This window comes from Bos indicus x Bos taurus, chromosome 1, assembly GCF_003369695.1.
Source record: "Bos indicus x Bos taurus breed Angus x Brahman F1 hybrid chromosome 1, Bos_hybrid_MaternalHap_v2.0, whole genome shotgun sequence".
NCBI lineage: Eukaryota > Metazoa > Chordata > Mammalia > Artiodactyla > Bovidae > Bos > Bos indicus x Bos taurus.
Genome location: NC_040076.1, coordinates 66,055,788 through 66,076,155, shown reverse-complemented (window position 1 = coordinate 66,076,155; position 20,368 = coordinate 66,055,788). Strand labels below are relative to the sequence as shown.

Sequence of the window (20,368 nt, the reverse complement as noted above, 5' to 3'; positions counted from 1 at the left end):
GTTGCAGAGTCAGACACGACTGAAGCGAGTTAGCAGCAGCAGCAGCACATGCTAGTAAGGTACTGCTCAAAATTCTCCAAGCCAGGCTTCAGCAATACGTGAACACTGAACTTCCAGATGTTAAAGCTTGTTTTAGAAAAAGGCAGAGGAACCACAGATCAAATTGCCAACATCCACTGGATCATGGAAAAAGCAAGAGAGCTCCAGAAAAACATCTATTTCTGCTTTATTGACTATGCCAAAGCCCTTGACTGTGTGGACCACAATAAACTATAAAAAATTACCTTCAAGAGACGGGAATACCAGACAACCTGACCTGCCTCTTGAGAAACCTATATACAGGTCAGGAAGCAACAGTTAGAACTAGACATAGAACATTAGACTGGTTCCAAATAGGAAAAGGAGTACGTCAAGGCTGTATATTGTCACCCTGCTTATTTAACTTATATGCAGAGTACATCATGAGAAATGCTGGGCTGGAAGAAGCACAAGCTGGAATCAAGATTGCCGGGAGAAATATCAATAACCTCAGATATGCAGATGACACCACCCTTATGGCAGAAAGTGAAGAGGAACTAAAAAGCCTCTTGATGAAAGTAAAAGAAGAGAATTAAAAAGTTGGCTTAATGTTCAACATTCAGAAAACAAAGATCATGGCATCTGGTCCCATCACTTCATGAGAAATAGATGGGGAAACAGTGGAAACAGTGTCAGACTTTATTTTTTGGGGCTCCAGAATCACTGCAGATGGTGACTGCAGCCATGAAATTAAAAGACACATTCCTTGGAAGAAAAGTTATGACCAACCTAGATAGCATATTCAAAAGCAGAGACGTTACTTTGCCAACAAAGGTCCATCTAGTCAATGCTATGGTTTTTCCAGTGGTCACGGATGGATGTGAGAGTTGGACTGTGAAGAAAGCTGAGCGCCACAGAATTGATGCTTTTGAACTGTGGAAAAGACTCTCGAGAGTCCCTTGGACTGCAAGGAGATCCAACCAGTCCATTATAAAGGTGATCAGCCCTGGGTGTTCTTTGGAAAGAATGATGCTAAAGCTGAAACTCCAGTACTTTGGCCACCTCATGCGAAGAGTTGACTCATTGGAAAAGACTCTGATGCTGGGAGGGATTGGGGGCAGGAGGAGAAGGGGATGACAGAGGATGAGATGGCTAGATGGCATCACTGACTCGATGGACGTGAGTTTGAGTGAACTCCGGGAGATGGTGATGGACAGGGAGGCCTGGCGTGCTGCAATTCATGGGGTTGCAAAGAGTTGGACACGACTGAGCGACTGAACTGAACTGAACAAGAGAAAAACTATTAAAAATTCCAACATATGGAGGCTGAACAACATGCTGCTGAATAACCAACAAATTACAGAAGAAATAAAAAAACAAATCAAAATATGCATATAAATGAATGAAAATGAAAATACAACAACCCAAAACCTATGGGACACTGTAAGCAGTGCTAAGGGGAAGGTTCATAGCATACAGGTTTACCTCAAGAAACAAGAAAAAAAGTCAAATAAATAACCTAACTCTACACCTAAAGCAACTAGAAAAGGAAGAAATGAAGAAACCCAGGGTTAGTAAAAGGAAAGAAATCTTTAACATTAGGGCAGAAATAAATGCAAAAGAAACAAAAGAGACCATAGCAAAAATCAACAAAGCTAAAAGCTGGTTCTTTGAGAAGATAAATAAAATTGACAAACCATTAGCCAGACTCATCAAGAAACAAAGGGAGAAGAATCAAGTCAACAAAATTAGAAATAAAAATGGAGAAATCACAACAGATAACACAAAAATACAAAGGATCATAAGAGACTACTATCAGCAACTATATGCCAATAAAATGGACAACTTGGAAGAAATGGACAAATTCTTAGAAAAGTACAACTTTCCAAAACTGAACCAGGAAGAAATAGAAAATCTTAACAGACCCTTCACAAGCACAGAAATTGAAAGTGTAATCAAAAATCTTCCAGCAAACAAAAGCCCAGGACCAGATGGCTTCACAGCTAAATTCTACCAAAAATTTAGAGAAGGGCTAATACCTAACCTACTCAAACTCTTCCCTGAAAATTGCAGAGGAAGGTAAACTTCCAAATTCATTCTATGAGGCCACCATCACCCTAATACCAAAACCAGAGAGAGATGCCACAAAAAAAGAAAACTACAGGCCAATATCACTGAAGAACACAGATGCAAAAATTCTTAACAAAATTCTAGCAAACAGAATCCAACAACATATTAAAAAGATCATACATCATGACCAAGTGGGCTTTATCCCAGGGATGCAAGGATTCTTCCATATCCACAAATCAATCAATGTAATACACCACATTAACATATTGAAAGATAAAAACCATATGATTATCTCAATAGATGCAGAGAAAGCCTTTGACAAAATTCAACACCCATTTATAATAAAAACCCTCCAGAAAGCAGGCATAGAGGAACCATACCGCAACATAATAAAAGTCATAAATGACAAACCGACAGCAAACATTATCCTCAATGGTGAAAAATTGAAAGCATTTCCCCTAAAGTCAGGAACAAGACAAGGGTGCCCACTCTTGCCACTACTATTCAACATAGTTTTGGAAGTTTTGGCCACAGCAATCAGAGCAGAAAAAGAAATAAAAGGAATCCAGATTGGAAAAGAAGAAGTAAAACTCTCAGTGTTTGCAGATGACATGATCCTCTACATAGAAAACCCTGAAGACTCCACCAGAAAATTACTAGAACTAATCAATGAATGTAGTAAAGTTGCAGGATATAAAATTAACACACAGAAATCCCTTGCATTCCTATACACTAATAATGAGAAAACAAAAAGAGAAATTAAGTAAACAATTCCATTCACCACTGCAACAAAAAGAATAAAATACTTAGGAATATATCTACCTAAAGAAACAGAAGACTTATATATAGAAAACTATTAAACACTGATGAAAGAAATCAAAGAGGAAGCAAACAGATGGAGAAATATACCATGTTCATGGACTGGAAGACTCAGTATAGTGAAAATCAGTATGCTACCCAAAGCAATCTATAGATTCAATGGAATCCCTATCAAGCTACCAACAGTATTTTTCACAGAACTAGAACAAATACTTTCACAATTTGTACGGAAATACAAAAAAACCTCAAATAGTCAAAACAGTCTTGAGAACTGGAGGAATCAACCTGCCTGACTTCAGGCTCTACTACAAAGCTACAGTCATAAAGACAGCATGGTACTGGCACAAGGACAGAAATATAGATAAATGGAACAAAATAGAAAGCCCAGAGATAAATCCACGCACTTATGGACACCTTATCTTTGACAAAGGAGGCAAGAATATACAATGGAGAAAACACAATCTCTTTAACAAGTGGTGCTGGGAAAACTGGTCAACCACTTGTAAAAGAATGAAACTAGAACACTTTCTAACACCATACGCAAAAATAAACTCAAAATGGATTAAAGACCTAAACGTAAGACCAGAAACTATAAAACTCCTAGAGGAAAACATAGGCAAAACACTCTCCGAGATAAATCACAGCAGGATCCTCTATGACCCACCTCCCAGAGTAATGGAAATAAAAGCAAAAATAAACAAATGGGACCTAATTAAACTTAAAAGCTTTTGCACAATGAAGGAAACGAAAATACAGGCTTCAGAATGGGAGAAAATAATAGCAAACGAAGCAACTGACAAAGAATTAATCTTAAAAATATACAAGTAACTCCTTCAGCTCAACTCCAGAAAAATAAACGACCCAATCAAAATATGGGCCAAACAACTAAACAGACATTTCTCCAAAGAAGACATACAGATGGTTAACAAACACATGAAAAGATGCTCAACATCACTCATTATCAGAGAAATGCAAATCAAAACCACTATGAGGTACCATTTCATGCCAGTCAGAATGGCTGCTATCCAAAAGTCTACAAGCAACAAATGCGAGGGTGTGGAGAAAAGGGAACTCTCTTACACTGTTGGTGGAAATGCAAACTAATACAGCCACTATGGAAAACAGTGTGGAGATTCCTTAAAGAGATTCCTCTTACACTGTTGGTGGGAATGCAGACTAGTACAGTGTGGAGAACAGTGTGGAGATTCCTTAAAAAACTGGAAATAGAACTGCCATATGACCCAGCAATCCCACTGCTGGGCATACACACCGAGTAAACCAGAATTGAAAGAGACACATGTACCCCAATGTTCATCGCAGCACTGTTTATAATAGCCAGGACATGGAAGCAACCTAGATGTCCATCGGCAGACAAGTGGATTAGAACACTGTGGTACATATACACAATGGAATATTACTCAGCCATTAAAAAGAATACATTTGAATCAGTTCTAATGAGGTGGATGAAACTGGAGCCTATTATACAGAGTGAAGTAAGCCAGAAAGAAAAAAAACACCAATATAGTATATTAACACATATATATGGAATTTAGAAAGATGGTAATGATGACCCTATAGTGAGACAGCAAAAGAGACACAGATGTATAGAAGAGTCTTTTGGACTCTGTGGGAGAGGCTAAGGGTGAGATGATTTGGGAGAATGGCATTGAAACATGTATATTATCATATTTGAAATGGATCAGCAGTCCAGGTTCGATGCATGAGACAGGGTGCTTGGGGCTGGTGCACTGGGATGACCCAGAGGGATGGGGAGGGAGGTGGGAGGGGGGTTCAGGATGGGGAACACATGTACACCCATAGTGGATTCATGTCAATGTATGGCAAAATCACTATAATATTGTAAAGTAATTTAGCCTCCAATTAAAATAAATAAATTTATATTTAAAAAAAAACATTGAATAGACATAATGATATTAGTCCTCTTTACCTTCTTCCTGATTTTAATGGAAATGTTTCTGGAGTCTGTATAATATTGGCAGTAGTATTGCTTTTTGTAATGAACTTTTATAATATTAAGGAAATTTCCTTACAATCTTAAGTAAAAGTTTTAAAATTAATAAATATTGGCTTTTGTCAAAATCAAATTTGTTGAAATGATCATATGGCTTTATTCCTATAATCTAGTAATATGGTAAACTATTATTGATATTATTTCAGATATTGAACATATATTACATTTCTGTGATGAGCTTTATTGGTTTGTGATTTTAGCATGCTTGTTTTAATATCTTAGTAATTTTAGATTCATGTTAAGTGAAATTGGTCTATAATGCTTTTTGTCTTGTTTCTGTTCAGTTTTGGTATTGAGATTATCCTAAAATTATAAAAGAATTGAATTGCTTCTCCCAATATTCTACTCTCTGAAATAGTTTGTAGAAGAATTGTTTGTTCTTTGAAGATTTGTTAAAATTCATCTGTAAAATTATCTTCAGTTTTCTAGCATCTTGGGGATATGGAAATAGGGTTAAGGAGAAAGAGTCATTAATTGTTAATGGTTTCCTCAGATTTTCCACTCCTTTTTGAGTCATATTGGCTAAATTTTATTTTTCTTCCTAGAAAATCATCCATATGTGTGTTAGTTACTCAGTCATGTTCTACTCTTTGCAACCCCATGGACTGCAGCCCGCCAGGCTCCTCTGTCTATGGAATTCTCCACGCAAGAATACTGAAGTGGGTTGCCATTTCCTCCTCCAGGGGATCTTCCTGACCCAGGGATTGAACCAGGGTCTCGTGCATTGCAGGCAGATTCTTAACCATCAGAGTCACCAGAGAAGCCAAAATCATTTGTATTTATGCCAAATTTACTGAGATAAATTTTTTGTAAAGTTCGGAGAAGGCAATGGCACCCCACTCCAGTACTCTTGCCTGGAAAATCCCATGGATGGAGCCTGGTAGGCTGCAGTCCATGGGGTCACTAAGAGTCAGACATGACTGAGCGACTTCCCTTTCACTTTTCACTTTCATGCATTGGAGAAGGAAATGGCAACCCACTCCAGTGTTCTTGCCTGGAGAATCCCAGGGACGGGGGAGCCTGGTGGGCTTCCATCTATGGGGTCGCACAGAGACGGACACGACTGGAGCGACTTAGCAGCAGCAGCAGCATAATTTAAAAAATAAAATATATAATTTTAACCACTTTTTCATTCCTAATATTGTGTTTTTTTCTTTTTCTTTCTTCATCCGCCTTAGAAGTTGGTCTTTTTTTAGTTTTCAAAGAAGTAACTTCTAGCCTTGTTGATCTTCTAATGTTTCTTTGCTATCTATTACACTAATTTCAATTCTAATATACAATATTTTCTTTCCCTGCTTTAAGATACTATTGTTTTTCTAGTTCCTCAAGGTGAAACCGTCACTCATTTATTTTTAATTTTTTAAAAAAAGAACATTTTGAGACTATAAAGTTCCCTATAAGTACCTTTTAGGTGGTACCCCAAAACTGCTGAGATATTCTTGACATTACTTAATTACAAATATTTTTTAATTTCATTGTAATTTCCTTTTAACACATAGATCACTAGATATGTGCTCCAAAGTTTCTAAGCATGTATTTTGAACTATTTTTTGTTATTTATTTATATTCTCATTGTCTATAGTCATATGATGATTAATAAAATATGATTTCTTTTAAATGTGTTCATTTGTCCTAGTAGAAATTAATTTCATAAATGTTTTACATTCATATTCTTGAAAGTATACCTGCTTTTTATTTTTATATTGTAAGATTCTACATATTTACTATTAGAACAGGCATATTCAGTCTTTCAAGGCAATAGAAATAAAACAAAAATAAACAAATGGGATGTAATCAAACTTAAAAGTTTTTGCACAGCAAAGGAAACCATAAACCAAATGAAAAGACAACCTACAGAATGGGAGAAAATATTCACAAATGATGCAACTGACAGGGCTTAATTTCCAATATATTAGTATTCTTAATGTTCCAAACCAAAGAACCCAATTGAAAAATGGGCAGATGATCTAGAGACATTTCTCCAAATAAGAAATACAAATAGCCAATAGATACATTAAAAGATGCTAAACAAAGCTAATTATTAGAAAAATGCAAATCACCTCACATTAAACAGCCATCATTAAATGGTCTACAAATAAGAAATGCTGGAGAGGGTGTGGAGAAAAAGGGACCCTTCTACACTGCTTGTAAGAATGTAAGTTGGTGCAACCACTGTGGAAACCTGTATGGAGGTTTTTTCAGAAAACTAAAGACAGAATTACAATATGATCCAGCAACCCCACTCCTGGGCATATATCCAGAGGAAAACCATAATTCAAAAAGATATATGCACCCCTATGTTCACAGAAAGCATTATTCAAAATTGCCAAGTCATGGAAACAATCTAAATGTCCATCAAGAGATCAATGGATAAAGAAGATATGGTACATATTTACAATGGAATACTACTCAGTCATGAAAAAGAACAAAATAATGCCATTTGCAACAACACAGATGCAACTAGAGATTATCATACTAATTGAAATAAGTCAGAATAAAAGAGACAAATACCATACAATATCACTTACATGTGGAATCTAAAAGATGACACGAATCGACCTATCTAAGAAACAGAAACAGGTACTTTGTCAGTGCTAGTATTATGTGATAAGCAAAATAAACAAGATCACAGCCCTCTTGGAGCTTATAAGATAATAAATCAAACAACATATAAATTTGTAAATGACAACTGATATAAAGAAGATACTGCTCTGAAGGTCTATAACAAGGGGGATTTGATCTTGTCAGAAGAGTCAAGAAAGACTTTCTTGATCAAGTAAATCCTGGAATATAATCTAGAGAATAAATTATCTACATGAAAAGAAAGATATATTTCTAGCTGAATAGAGAGTTAGTGTAAGTCCCTGAGGTAGGCAGGTAGGTAGGACTTCTGTGTCTAGAGCTGAGAGGTATGGGTGAGAGATGCAAATTTACAAGTTATATGTATACAAGTATTGATTGCAAGAGAAATATAGAACTTATCTGAGGAAAGATTATAGAATAAAAAGAAAAAAGGACCTAGAATTAAGCTTTGAGAAACTTCAGCTGTAATAACTGAGTAGAAGATTATAAACCAGCAAAGAAAAGACAGAAAAGTGTCTTGAAAGAAAGGAGAAAAGCCAGTAAGGCATTATGTCACAGAATCAAAAGAAAATGAATAACTTAATAAGAAGGTGATTTCTGTTAAATTATGGTGATTTGTGTTAAATAATGGTGTTATTTAACACAAATAAATTTTTATATTTTGTTATTTAACACAAATTTTTAAATTTTTATTTATTATAAATAAATAATGGTGTTATTTAACACAAATAATTTGTGTTAAATAATTTATGTTAAATAATGGTGATTTCTGTTAATAAAAAAGAAGCAATTCTATTTAAATTTTAGGTCGTAATCAGTGTGGTTCCATTGTGAATTCTTACTTTTCCAATTACTCATGCTTATGTATACTTACTTAAAGTATTCATCAGAAGACCATTGTTGTCATGATGTTTATTCTGACCAGCCACTATCTCAGGAATCCTGCACTGTGGCATGATAGACATGGTAGGATGTTCTGAGATATAGTTCCCTGGATCAGGAGAGGATTTGCACTCTTCATCTTCTGAATCACTGGAACTGTCCTCACTGCTTGAAGATGATGAGCTTTTGGAATCTGATGAACTATCACAACTACTCATCTGGTCCATTAGACTAGCTTCTGCTTTCAGTTCTGAAAATTAAACAGAATTTAACAGTTAGGTCAAAATAATGTTAACTATATATTTAAATATATAGTTAATAAATAATGTTAACTATAAATATTAAATAAACATAATAAAATTTGAACATGTCAGTTTCTAATAAACTTGATGAGGAATAAATAATGTATACATTCACAGCATTTTATGATTTTATTTAAAAAGCTCCTCTACTAGTACAAAATGAAAAGTAAAACCCCACTTCCTACCCCATCCTCAAGTTCTTTTAATCCTACTCTCCAGGAATAATCACTCCTAACAGTTTCTTGTCACCATATATGTTTTAAAATTCTGCTTGGAAAATGGCATTTTAGATTTTGACACCCAATTCACCTGTTGTTAGAGCTTGAGTGTGGTCTTTGTTATCACCCAACCAAGAGTTTTCTGAAGGGGTAGGTTATAAGATATCCTGACTATGCTATTCCTCCTCTCGTCCTTTCTGAGGTCTCTAACCAGATTACCTTCATCTTTCAGAGTTCTCCTTTGGTTGTCTTTTGCATTGTTTCCTGGGTGTATAGTTTTACTTTGTGGGAAGAAGCAGAAACAGATAAGTCTATGTCATCTTGTCCCACAATACATTTTAAAAGACTGAATTTATACAGAGTGTGTTTTCTACCAAAACAAAATAAAATTTAAAAGTTATAAATGGAACCTAGATAATCTTAAAATATTTGAGAAGTAAATGCTCTTCTGAAAAACCCATGGATCAAGGAAGAAATAAAAAAGATTTTAGAAAATACTTCTAATTAAAAGAAAATGAAACTACAATTTATCAAAATCTGTGGAATAAAAATTAAGTACATTTTGGAAAAAAATTTAAAACATTAAATGATTATGTTGGGGGAAAAAGACGTTTCAATTAAGTGAACGAAGCTGTACGTAAGAAGCTAGAGAAAGAAGAGCAAAATTAAACAAGCAGAAGGAAAAAAAATTAAGAGCAAAAAACAAGAAAGAACCAAAAGAGTGAAAATATATGAAACGAAAATTGATTGCTTTTAGATAAATAATGTTGATAAAACTCAGCTGGGTTTATCAAGAAAAAAGACACTAAACATGAATTAGAGAAGGAAATGGCAACCTACTCCAGTATTCTCGGTTGAAGAATCTCATGGACAGAGGAGCCTGGCAGGCAACAGTCCATAGCGTCGCAAGAGTCAGACATGGCTTAGTGACTAAACCACCATCACCAAACATGAATTACTAATATAAGGAGTCAAAGAGGTGACAGCACTACAGATCTTACAGCATTAAAAGAATAGGAAGGAAGATTGTGAACTACTTTATGCCCATAAACATAGTAAATTAGATGAAATGGATCAATTCCTTGAAAGGCACAAACTACTAAGGTTCACTCAAGAAGAAACAGCCTAAATATCCCTAAAAATTAGGTTGTAGTTATAACCTTCCCCACACCCTGCACACAAATCTCCAGTGACAGAAGACTTCACTAGTGAATTATACTGGTTATTTAAGGGAGAAATAATACGAGCTTGATGCAAATTCTTCTGTATAATTAAGAAGGAAGGAATACTTTCCATTTCATTCCATAGGGCCAGAATTACTGATACAGAAATTCAACAGAGACATTACCAAACCAAACCAAACCAAACATCCAATGTCCTTTATGAACCTGGTCACAAAACTTTTAAGCAAAATTTTAGTAAATCAAATTTAATAATATATACCAGTGGTTTTCAACCAGCTACAATTTTCTCACCTAGGAAGACATCTGGGAATGTTTGAAAACATTTTTGGTTGCCACAATGGGGGGCAAGTGGTGATACCAGCATCTACTGGGTAGAAGCTAGAGAGGCTGCTAAGTACTTTACAATACACAAGTCAACGCCTGACCAAGCACCATCCAATTCCAAATGCCAATATTGCTGAGGCTGAGAAGTGCTAATATTTAAAAGGACAATATATAATGACTAAGTGGGATTTTCCAAGGAATACAAACTTTTAAAAATCAATCCATACAGTTCACTTTGTTAAAACCTGAAAAATAAAAGCCATCTCAAAACAGCAGAAATTTCAACAGTAGTTCTTGACAAAAAAAAAAAAAAAGGAAAAAAACTTTCAGCATCATAGAAATAGAAGTTAACCTGATGAAGGACATCTAGAAAGAACTTACTGCTGAAATCATACATAATTGTAAAGAACTGAAATCATATGTAACTCTAAAGGACTGAATATATTCTATCGTCAGAAACGAGGTTTTCCACTTTGACCACCTCTAGTCAATGCTGAATTGAAGGTTCTACTTGGTACAATAAGTTGTGAAAAAGAAATAAGTATCAACAGATTGGAAAGGGAGAGGTAAAATTGTCATTATTTACAGATAACATGACTATAAATGTAGAAAATCTTAAGTTACCTTCAAAAAAAGTTCAAGAATACTGAGTTTAGCAAGGTTAAATATAACAAGGACAATATACAAAAATCAGTTTCATTCCAATCCCAAAGAAAGGCATGCCAAAGAATGTTTAAACTACCACAGAATTGCCCTCATTTCACATGCTAGCAAAGTAATGCTCAAAATTCTCCAAGCTAGGCTTCAACAGTACATGAACCAAGAACTTCCAGATATTCAAGCTGGATTTAGAAAAGGCAGAGGAACCAGAGACCACACTTCCAACATTTGTTGGATCATAGAAAAAGCAACAGAATTCCAGAAAAATATCTACTTCTGTTTCACTGACTACGCTAAAGCCTTTGAATGTGTGGAACATGACAAACTGATGAAAATTCTTCAAGAGATGAGAATACCAGGCCACTTTACCTGCCACCTAAGGAACCTGTTTGCAGGTCAAGAAGCAACAGTTAGAACTGGAAATAGAACAACAGACTGGTTCCAAATTGGGAAAGGAGTATGTCAAGGCAGTATATTGTCACCCTGCTTATTTAACTTATATGCAGAGTACATCATGCAAAATGCTGGGCTGGATGAAGAAGAAGCTGGCCTCAAGACTGCAGGGAGAAATATAAATAACCTCAAATATGCAGATGACACTACCCTTATGGCAGAAAGCAAAGAGGCACTAAAGAGCCTCTTGATGAAATTGAAACAGGAGAGTGAAAAAGCTGGCTTAAAACTCAACATTCAAAAAACTAAGATCATGGCATCTGGTCCCATCATTTCATGGCAAATAGATGGGGAAACAATGGAAACAGTGAGAGACTTTATTTTGGGGGGCTCCAAAATCACTGCAGATGGTGACTGCAGCCATGAAATTAAAAGACAGTTGCTCCTTGGAAGAAAAGCTGTGAAAAACCTAGACAGCATATTAAAAAGCAGAGACATTACTTTGCCAACAAAGGTCCATCTAGTCAAAGGTATGATTTTTCCAGTAGTCATGTATGGATATGAGTGTTGGACCATAAATAAGGCTGAGTGTTGACGAATTGATGCTTTTGAACCATCAAAGGAGAAGACTGTTAAGAAGACTTCTTGGAAGTCTTCTTCTTAGAAGACTGTTGGAGAAGACTCTTGAGAGTCTCTTGGACTGCAAGGAGATCAAACCAGCCCATCCTAAAGGAAATCAATCCTGAATATTCATTGGGAAGACTGGTGCTGAAGCTGAAACTCCAATACTTTGGCCACCTAGTGTGAAAAGCCAACTCATTAGAAAAGACCCTGATGCTGGGAAAGATTAAAGGCAGGAGAAGGGGACAACAGAGGACGAGATGGTTGGATGGCATTGTCAACTCAATGGACATGAGTTTGTGCAAGCTCCAGGAGATGGTGAAAGACAGGAAAGCCTGGAGTGCTGTCGCATGGGGTCGCAGTCAGACATGACTGAGTGACTGCACAAAAACATAGATAATTTTGACAAAATATTTGAAGGACCTGTATGCTGAAAACCATAAAGCATTTCTAAAAGAAATTAAATATTTAAATAAATGGAGAGAGATACTGTGAGGAAAAAAAAAACTGTCCATATATACGTGGGTCTATTTCTGAACTTTTATCTAACACATAGATCTATTTGTTTATATTTATGCCAACACCATATTGTCTTGTTAGCTTTATAATAATTTTGAAATCAGGAAGTTTTAGTCTTACATCTTTGTTCTTTTCTTACAAAGTTCTTTTGGGTATTCTAGGACTCTTCCATTTTCACAAGAATTTTAGAATTAGCGTCTCAATTTCTTACAAAGCTTGTTGAAATTTTTATTGGGATTGCACTGAATTGTTTGCCATTTCCTTCTCCAGGGAGTCTTCCCAATCCAGGGATCAAACCCACGTCTCTACATTGACCGGTGGACTTTTACCACTGAGCCACTAGGCTCAATAATATATCTATATATTATATGTATACATCATGCATATTATCTAAATATATATATTATATATACATGTACACACATACATTATATATTATATAGATAATGATATGTATATATCTATATGTATATTATACATCTATATATAGATAGATATGTATATATATAATGGAATACTTTTCATCTATAAAAAAAGAATGAAATAATGCCATTTGCAGCAATATGGATGGACCTAGTGAATTAAGTTAGAAAGAAAAAGACAAATACCAAGAAATTTGTATGCAGGTCAGGAAGCAACAGTTAGAACTGGACGTGGAACAACAGACTGGTTCCAAATAGGAAAAGGAGTTCGTCAAGGCTGTATATTGTCACCCTGTTTATTTAACTTCTATGCAGAGTACATCATGAGAAACGCTGGACTGGAAAAAACACAAGCTGGAATCAAGATTGCCAGGAGAAATATCAATAACCTCAGATATGCAGATGACACCACCCTTATGGCAGAAAGTGAAGAGGAACTCAAAAGCCTCTTGATGAAAGTGAAAGTGGAGAGTGAAAAAGTTGGCTTAAAGCTCAACATTCAGAAAACGAAGATCATGGCATCCGGTCCCACCACTTCATGGGAAATAGATGGAGAAACAGTGGAAACAGTGTCAGACTTTATTCTTCTGGTCTCCAAAATCACCACAGATGGTGACTGCAGCCATGAAATTAAAAGACGCTTACTCCTTGGAAGGAAAGTTATGACCCACCTAGATAGCATATTCAAAAGCAGGGACATTACTTTGCCAACAAAGGTCCATCTAGTCAAGGCTATGGTTTTTCCTGTGTTCATGTATGGATGTGAGAGTTGGACTGTGAAGAAGGCTGAGCGCTGAAGAATTGATGCTTTTGAACTGTGGTGTTGGAGAAGACTCTTGAGAGTCCCTTGGACTGCAAGGAGATCCAACCAGTCCATTCTGAAGGAGATCAGCCCTGGGATTTCTTTGGAAGGAATGATGCTAAAGCTGAAACTCCAGTACTTTGGCCACCTCATGCGAAGAGTTGATTCACTGGAAAAGACCCTGATGCTGGGAGGGATTGGGGGCAGGAGGAGAAGGGGACGACAGAGGATGAGATGGCTGGATGGCATCACTGACTCGATGGACGTAAGTCTGAGTGAACTCCGGGAGTTGGTGATGGACAAGGAGGCCTCGCGTGCTGCGACTCATGGGGTCGCAAAGAGTCAGACATGACTGAGTGACTGATCTGATCTGATATTATATCATTACACATGGAATATAAAATATGAATACAAATGAGCTTACCTATAAAACAGATACAGATTCATAGAGAACAGACTTGTTGTTGCCAAGGTGGAGTGTGGGAGAGGGATGGATTGGGAGTTTGGGATTACCAAATGCAAACTATTATATATTATATATATATGTGTAACTGAATTGCTTTGCTGTATACCAGAAACTAACACAACACTGTAAATCAATTATATTTCAATCAAATAAATTTTTTAAAAAGACCCAATGAGATACCACTACGCATCTTATTAAAATGAATCCAAGCTTTGATATACATTAGAAAAATGTAAAATCATACAACCACTTTGGAAAACAATTTGGCAGTTGCTTAAAGAGTTAAATATACACCTACCATATGATCCAGCTATTTCACTTGTTGTTGTTCAGTCGCCCAGTCGTGTCCGACTCTTTGCAACCCCATGAACTGCAACATGCCAGACCTCACTGTTCCTCACCATTTCCTGAAGTTTGCCTAAGTTCACGTCCATTGCATTGGTGACACTTACCAGCGATGTCATTCTTTGAAGCCCTCTTCTCCTTCCCCTCAATTTTTCCCAGTATCAGGGACTTCTCCAATGAGTCAGCTGTTCATATCAGATGACCAAATACTGGAGTTTCCACTTCAGCATCAGTCCTTCCAATGAGTATTCAAGGCTGATTTCCCTCAAGATTGACTGCTTTGATATCCTTGCAATCCAAGGGGCTCTCAGGAGTCTTCTCTAGCACCATAGTTTGAAGGCATCAATTCTTTGGCCTTCTGCCTTCTTTACAGTCCAAATCTCACAACTGTACATACCACTGAGAAGATCATAGCCTTAACTATACAGACCTTCGTTGGCAGAGTAATGTCTCTGCTTTTCAACACACTATCTAGGTTTGTCATAGCCTTCTAGCCAAGAAGAAACTGTCCTCTGATTTAATGGCTGCAGTCACCATCCACAGTGATTTTAGAGCCCAAGAGGAGGAAATCCGTCATGCTATATCCACCTTTTCCACTTCCATTTGCCATGAAGTAATGGGGTCAGATGCCATGATCTTACTTTTTTTTAATACTTAGTTTTAAGCCGGCTCTGTCACTCTCCTCCTTCACCCTCATCAACAGGCTCTTTAGTTCCTCTTTGCTTTCTGCCATTAGAGTGGTATCATCTGCGTATCTGAAGTTGTTGATGTTTCTCCCACCTATCTTGATTCCAGCTTGTAACTCATCCAGCCTAGATGTTGTGCTCAGTGTAGAGGTTAAACGAACAGGTGACAGCAGACAGCCCTGTTGTACTCCTTTCTCAATCTTGAATCAATCATTTGTTCCATACAGGGTTCTAACTGTTGCTTCTTGACCCACATATAGGTTTCTTAGGAGACAGGTAAGATGGTCTGGTATTCCCATCTCTTTAAGAGCTTTCCATAGCTTTTAATGATCCACACAGTCAAAGGATTTAGCATAGTCCATGAAACAGAGATAGATGTCTTTCTGGAATCCCCTTGCTTTCTCTATGACCCAGCAAATGTTGGCAATTTGATCTCTGGTTCCTCTGCCTTTTCTAAACCCAGCTTGGACATCTGGAAGTTCTTGGTTCATGTAATTCTGAAGCATAGCATGCAAGACTTTAAGCATGACCTTACCAGCATGGGAGATGAGTGCAACTATCCACTGGTTAGCACATTCTTTAGTACTACCCTTCTTGGGAATTGGAATGAGGACTGACCTTTTCCAGTCCTGTGGCCACTGTGGGGTCTTCCAGATTTACTGACATATTGGATGCAACACCCTGATGGCATCATCCTTTAGGGTTTTAAATAGCTCTACTGGAATTCCATCGCACCCACTAGCTTTATTAACAGTAGTGCTTCCTAAGGTTCTGACTTTGCACTCTAGAATGTCTGGCTCTGGGTGACTGACCACACAATCGTAGTAATCGTTCTTTAAGATATTTTTTGTACAGTTCTTCATGTATTCTTTCTATCTCTTCTTGATCTCTTCAGTGTCAACTAGCTTTCTACCATCTGTCCTTACTATGCCCATAAGGCCTTCTTATCTCTCCATGCTATTCTTCGGAACTCTGTATTTAGTTGGATGTACCTCTTCCTTTTCCCTTTGCTTTTTGCTTCTCTTATTTCTTCAGCTATTTGTAAAGATATCCTCAGATAACCACTTTGCCTTCTTGCTTTTCTTTTTCTTTAGAATAGTTTTGTTTGCTGCCTCCTGTACAATATTACAGACCTCTGTCCATAGTTCTTCAGGCATAGTTAACTAAATTGAATCCCTTGAATCTATTCATTACTTCCAGTGCATATTTCACTTCTACATATTTACTCAAGATAAAATATTTGTCTTTTCAAAAATTTATATGTGATGTTCATAACAGTTTTATTTGTAAAAACCAAAAACTGGAAGCAACTCAAATGTCCATCTTCAAGTTGAGCAGATAAGCAAATTGTTGTCTATCCATAAAGAAGACCACTACTCAGCAGTAAAAAAGGATTGAACTATTGATAAATGCTTCAATAATGATTATCAAAATAATTATGCTTAGTGCAAAAATCTAGACATAAAAAAAGAGGACATACTATATGATTCCACTGATATAAATGTCTAAAATAAACAAACCAATGATAGTGACATAAAGCAGATCAGTACTTACCTAGGAATGGATGGGGTGGGGAGGACTGGCATAGCGGTATTACAAATGACCAGGCAGAAACTTTTTAGAGTGATAAATAAGTTCACTGTCTTGGTTGTGGTTGTAACTTCGGGATGTACAAATATCAAAACCTAACAGACTGTAGTTTAAATACCTGAAGATTTTGTGTCAGATATACCTCAATAAAGCTGTTAAAACATGTACAAACACATGCACAAGTGATACTACATGGCTTCTGAGCCTGTGTAATTAAAAAAATAAAGATTTCACCTCCACACTTCCTTTCTCCTTTCACTCTCTCTCAACACTTATTCTTGGAACCTAGCCACTAGGTTGTGAGGAAACCTAGGCCACCTGGAAGGGCTATGTGTACTCTAACCATTATAGCAACAAGAGTTCTGAGATTTTATTTTCCTTATTGTTTGTAAAGTGAACACTAAAATATTAGGGATCTAATACTATACTGGGCTTAGGAGGGGGCAAGAGGAAACAGTGATATATAAGTTATGAAGGCTAAGTGTAGAAGCAAATAAACTTTGGTGATCAGGATCTTGCTCCTACCACATTTAATTACAATAACACAAACACCCAAACTGCAGCTAGAAAAGAAATAGATATATAAGTTTCCTTACTTTCAAAGGGACTGTACTTCCCTAGAAACACCTTCCTGCTGAGAAGTGAGCATCAATTCAGAAGAACTTGCCTGCTGCTTTGGCTTCCTACATTTCCTCACTTCATTATTGGTTTGGGGACATCTTAGACATCTATAGTCTGGCTATACATAAAAAAACTTCAACAGGAAGATGCTGTGAAGACCTGAATTTGAATCAATTACATGTATTTGAACTTGTTCCTCTGAATAATAAATAATAAATACTGTTCCTCTGAATAATAAAAAATGTAAATTCTGTTATACATAGGCTCATGTACATAAAATCATTAAACTATGTTCTTCCCCTAGAAAAATCCATAATTAAAAACATGTTTTTAGAATTTTATGGTTAGTTTGCTTGTCAATTAAAATGAAAGATTTCACTTAACATTTATTAATAATTTCTTATAAAGGGACATTGCATACACATATATTTTACCTCTTTCAATATCATCCATCGGAGATGCTGGGGACATCTTGTCTTCGGATGGAGAATGTTTTATAAGATTAGGAGTCCTAGCTGAATTTCGCATTTGTTGCTGCTGCTGTTCTATTCGATACTGAATTTTACTGCTTCCTTCAAACCTGCCATTAAGAATAGCAAAAGGTCAAAACCAGTATGATGATTGCAATATAACAACAATTTCAACTTACAAAGCTGCTAAAACTGACAGCTTGTTCTTTATTCTGCTGCTGCTGCTAAGTCACTTCAGTCGTGTCCGACTCTGTGAGACCCCATAGACGGCAGCCCACCAGGCTCCCTCGTCCCTGGGATTCTCCAGGCAAGAACACTGGAGTGGGTTGCCATTTCCTTCTCCAATGCATGAAAGTGAAAAGTGAAAGTGAAGTCGCTCAGTCGTGTCCAACTCTTCGCGACCCCATGGAGTGCAGCCTACCAGGCTCCTCCGTCCATGGGATTTTCCAGGCAAGAGTACTGGAGTGGGGTGCCATCGCCTTCTCCGTGTTCTTTATTCTAGAGATCTTTAAAATGACATTCAAAGATTAAAGTATTAATTTAATTCATTATATAACAAATGTTTATTGAGCCCGGCTATATACATGGCATACACACAGGTTCATTGAAGGATACAAATGTGAATAAAAACAAAACCACTGCTCCAAATCGAAGAGATAAGACATACACAAATGACTGAAATAAAATGAAATTATACATAAGTATACAAGAGGTACAATATATTCCATAAATTTTGAAACTTTCATCCTGTTAAAATTAAATCACTCCCACATTTTTCATTTTCATTTAAAACATTAAGACATGTTACTAAAGAAGATTTGTATACTCTCCTTTCAATACTTTTAAGAAAAGAGTATGTATAAATAATACAGTTATGCTTTGACTTTGTTGCTCCCATTTCCAGTCACCAAATCCTGCTAGTTCTTCCTTCACAAAGTATTTAGAACTTCACTTTTCTCTTCATTCCTACTCTCAAGAATCATGGTTTATGCATTTTTCTGTTTCCCACATGGTTTCATTTAAATCGATTTGCTTGGGATATTTACATTGCAAAACAAGAATGTAAGCATGTCGATCCCTGCTTAAAAGAACTTTAATACAGTATATAACCACCGCCAATAAGACACTGTACTAATTTCATAGTTAATATTGAAAGCATTAGCTCACCTAACTCTAGCTTCTTCCAGCCTCATTCCCCGTTTCTAATATTGGTACACAAGCAAAGAAACAAATTTCTGCTCTATTCAAGTAAGTCTTATTCATAGGTTCCAAATAATTCAGATAAATTCCTACCTTGATTATGTCCTCATGTTCTCTCTGATAATTAAATCAGTATCTTCTAAACTTTTCTACCAATAAAAATCATCTGAGAGGAGAGGATAATTAAAAAAAAAAACAAAAAGCTTCCTAGGCCTCTTCCCTGATCAGTTGAGTTTGGGAACTCATATGTTTAACAAACACACAAAGGTAATTCTTATCACCAAATATGTTTGGGGAAAACAGTCCTAAATTTTATCCTCCTCTTAAGGTACATCAATAAGAGCTCCCTTAATGCTCTGGTGAACCATAACTTCTCCCTTCTTTTAATTCCTAGAACAAGTTTTGTCTATACTATTAATATTTTTATGGCTTTTAGAGCATAGCCCTTTATGCTACATGTTAATTAATCTACTGCCTATCCCCACCCCACCCTCCAAAATCTGAGTTTTTTTAATGCAATTATATGTTAACCCAATTAAAATGTAGAAGTTTTGAGGTTACTATTTGTATTGGAAATTCTCCCTTTTCTTGCTTCACGTTTTCTAGGTGCTTGATAAAATTTTACTAACAATAATGATATTATTTGGAGAGTGCATAATGACTCCTTTCAGTCCAGTTCTACAAACATATCTACAATAGAATAAAGATATAACTAAATATAAGAAAACATTTAGAAACAAAAGAAGCTTTTATATATCATAGGGAGAAATGGTAAAAACTTCTGGCTAAAGGATCTTCATCAAATTTAAACTTGCAAAAAAATCAAAACATCTTGCACCACATAGAAAAATCCTTATATAATAATGTGACTTAATCCAATAACTTTTTTCATTGACATTTTCTTAGCAATTTATGTGTTGATAAAATATTTCTTTCATTAACCACATACCTTGTTTTTTTTACAGTGATGTTGCTGCTGAGTTTTTCTAGACGACATTCCCCAGTATCATGGTTAATAATCAAAATGCATTCTTTTAAGTAAGGTTTCTTTGAACCTTTGAAAACAGTTACTGGTGCAGTTGAACCCTGTTTAAAAAGTTTATTATTATTGAAATTTTTCATAGAAATTCAGTTAAAAGAG

At 36.1% G+C, this 20,368-nt stretch overlaps 1 protein-coding gene across 1 annotated transcript in view; it reads right to left on the bottom strand.

Moving 5' to 3' along the window:
- The window catches only part of EAF2 (ELL associated factor 2), a 55,754-nt gene that overhangs the window by 12,279 nt on the left and 23,107 nt on the right, over positions 1-20,368 (bottom strand). The window contains exons 3-5 of the mRNA XM_027532864.1: positions 20,177-20,313; positions 17,992-18,137; positions 8,397-8,654 (exon numbers count right to left, since the gene is read on the bottom strand). Of these exons, the coding sequence (XP_027388665.1) occupies positions 8,397-8,654; positions 17,992-18,137; positions 20,177-20,313 (541 nt within the window). The remainder of the gene's footprint in view (positions 1-8,396; positions 8,655-17,991; positions 18,138-20,176; positions 20,314-20,368) is intronic.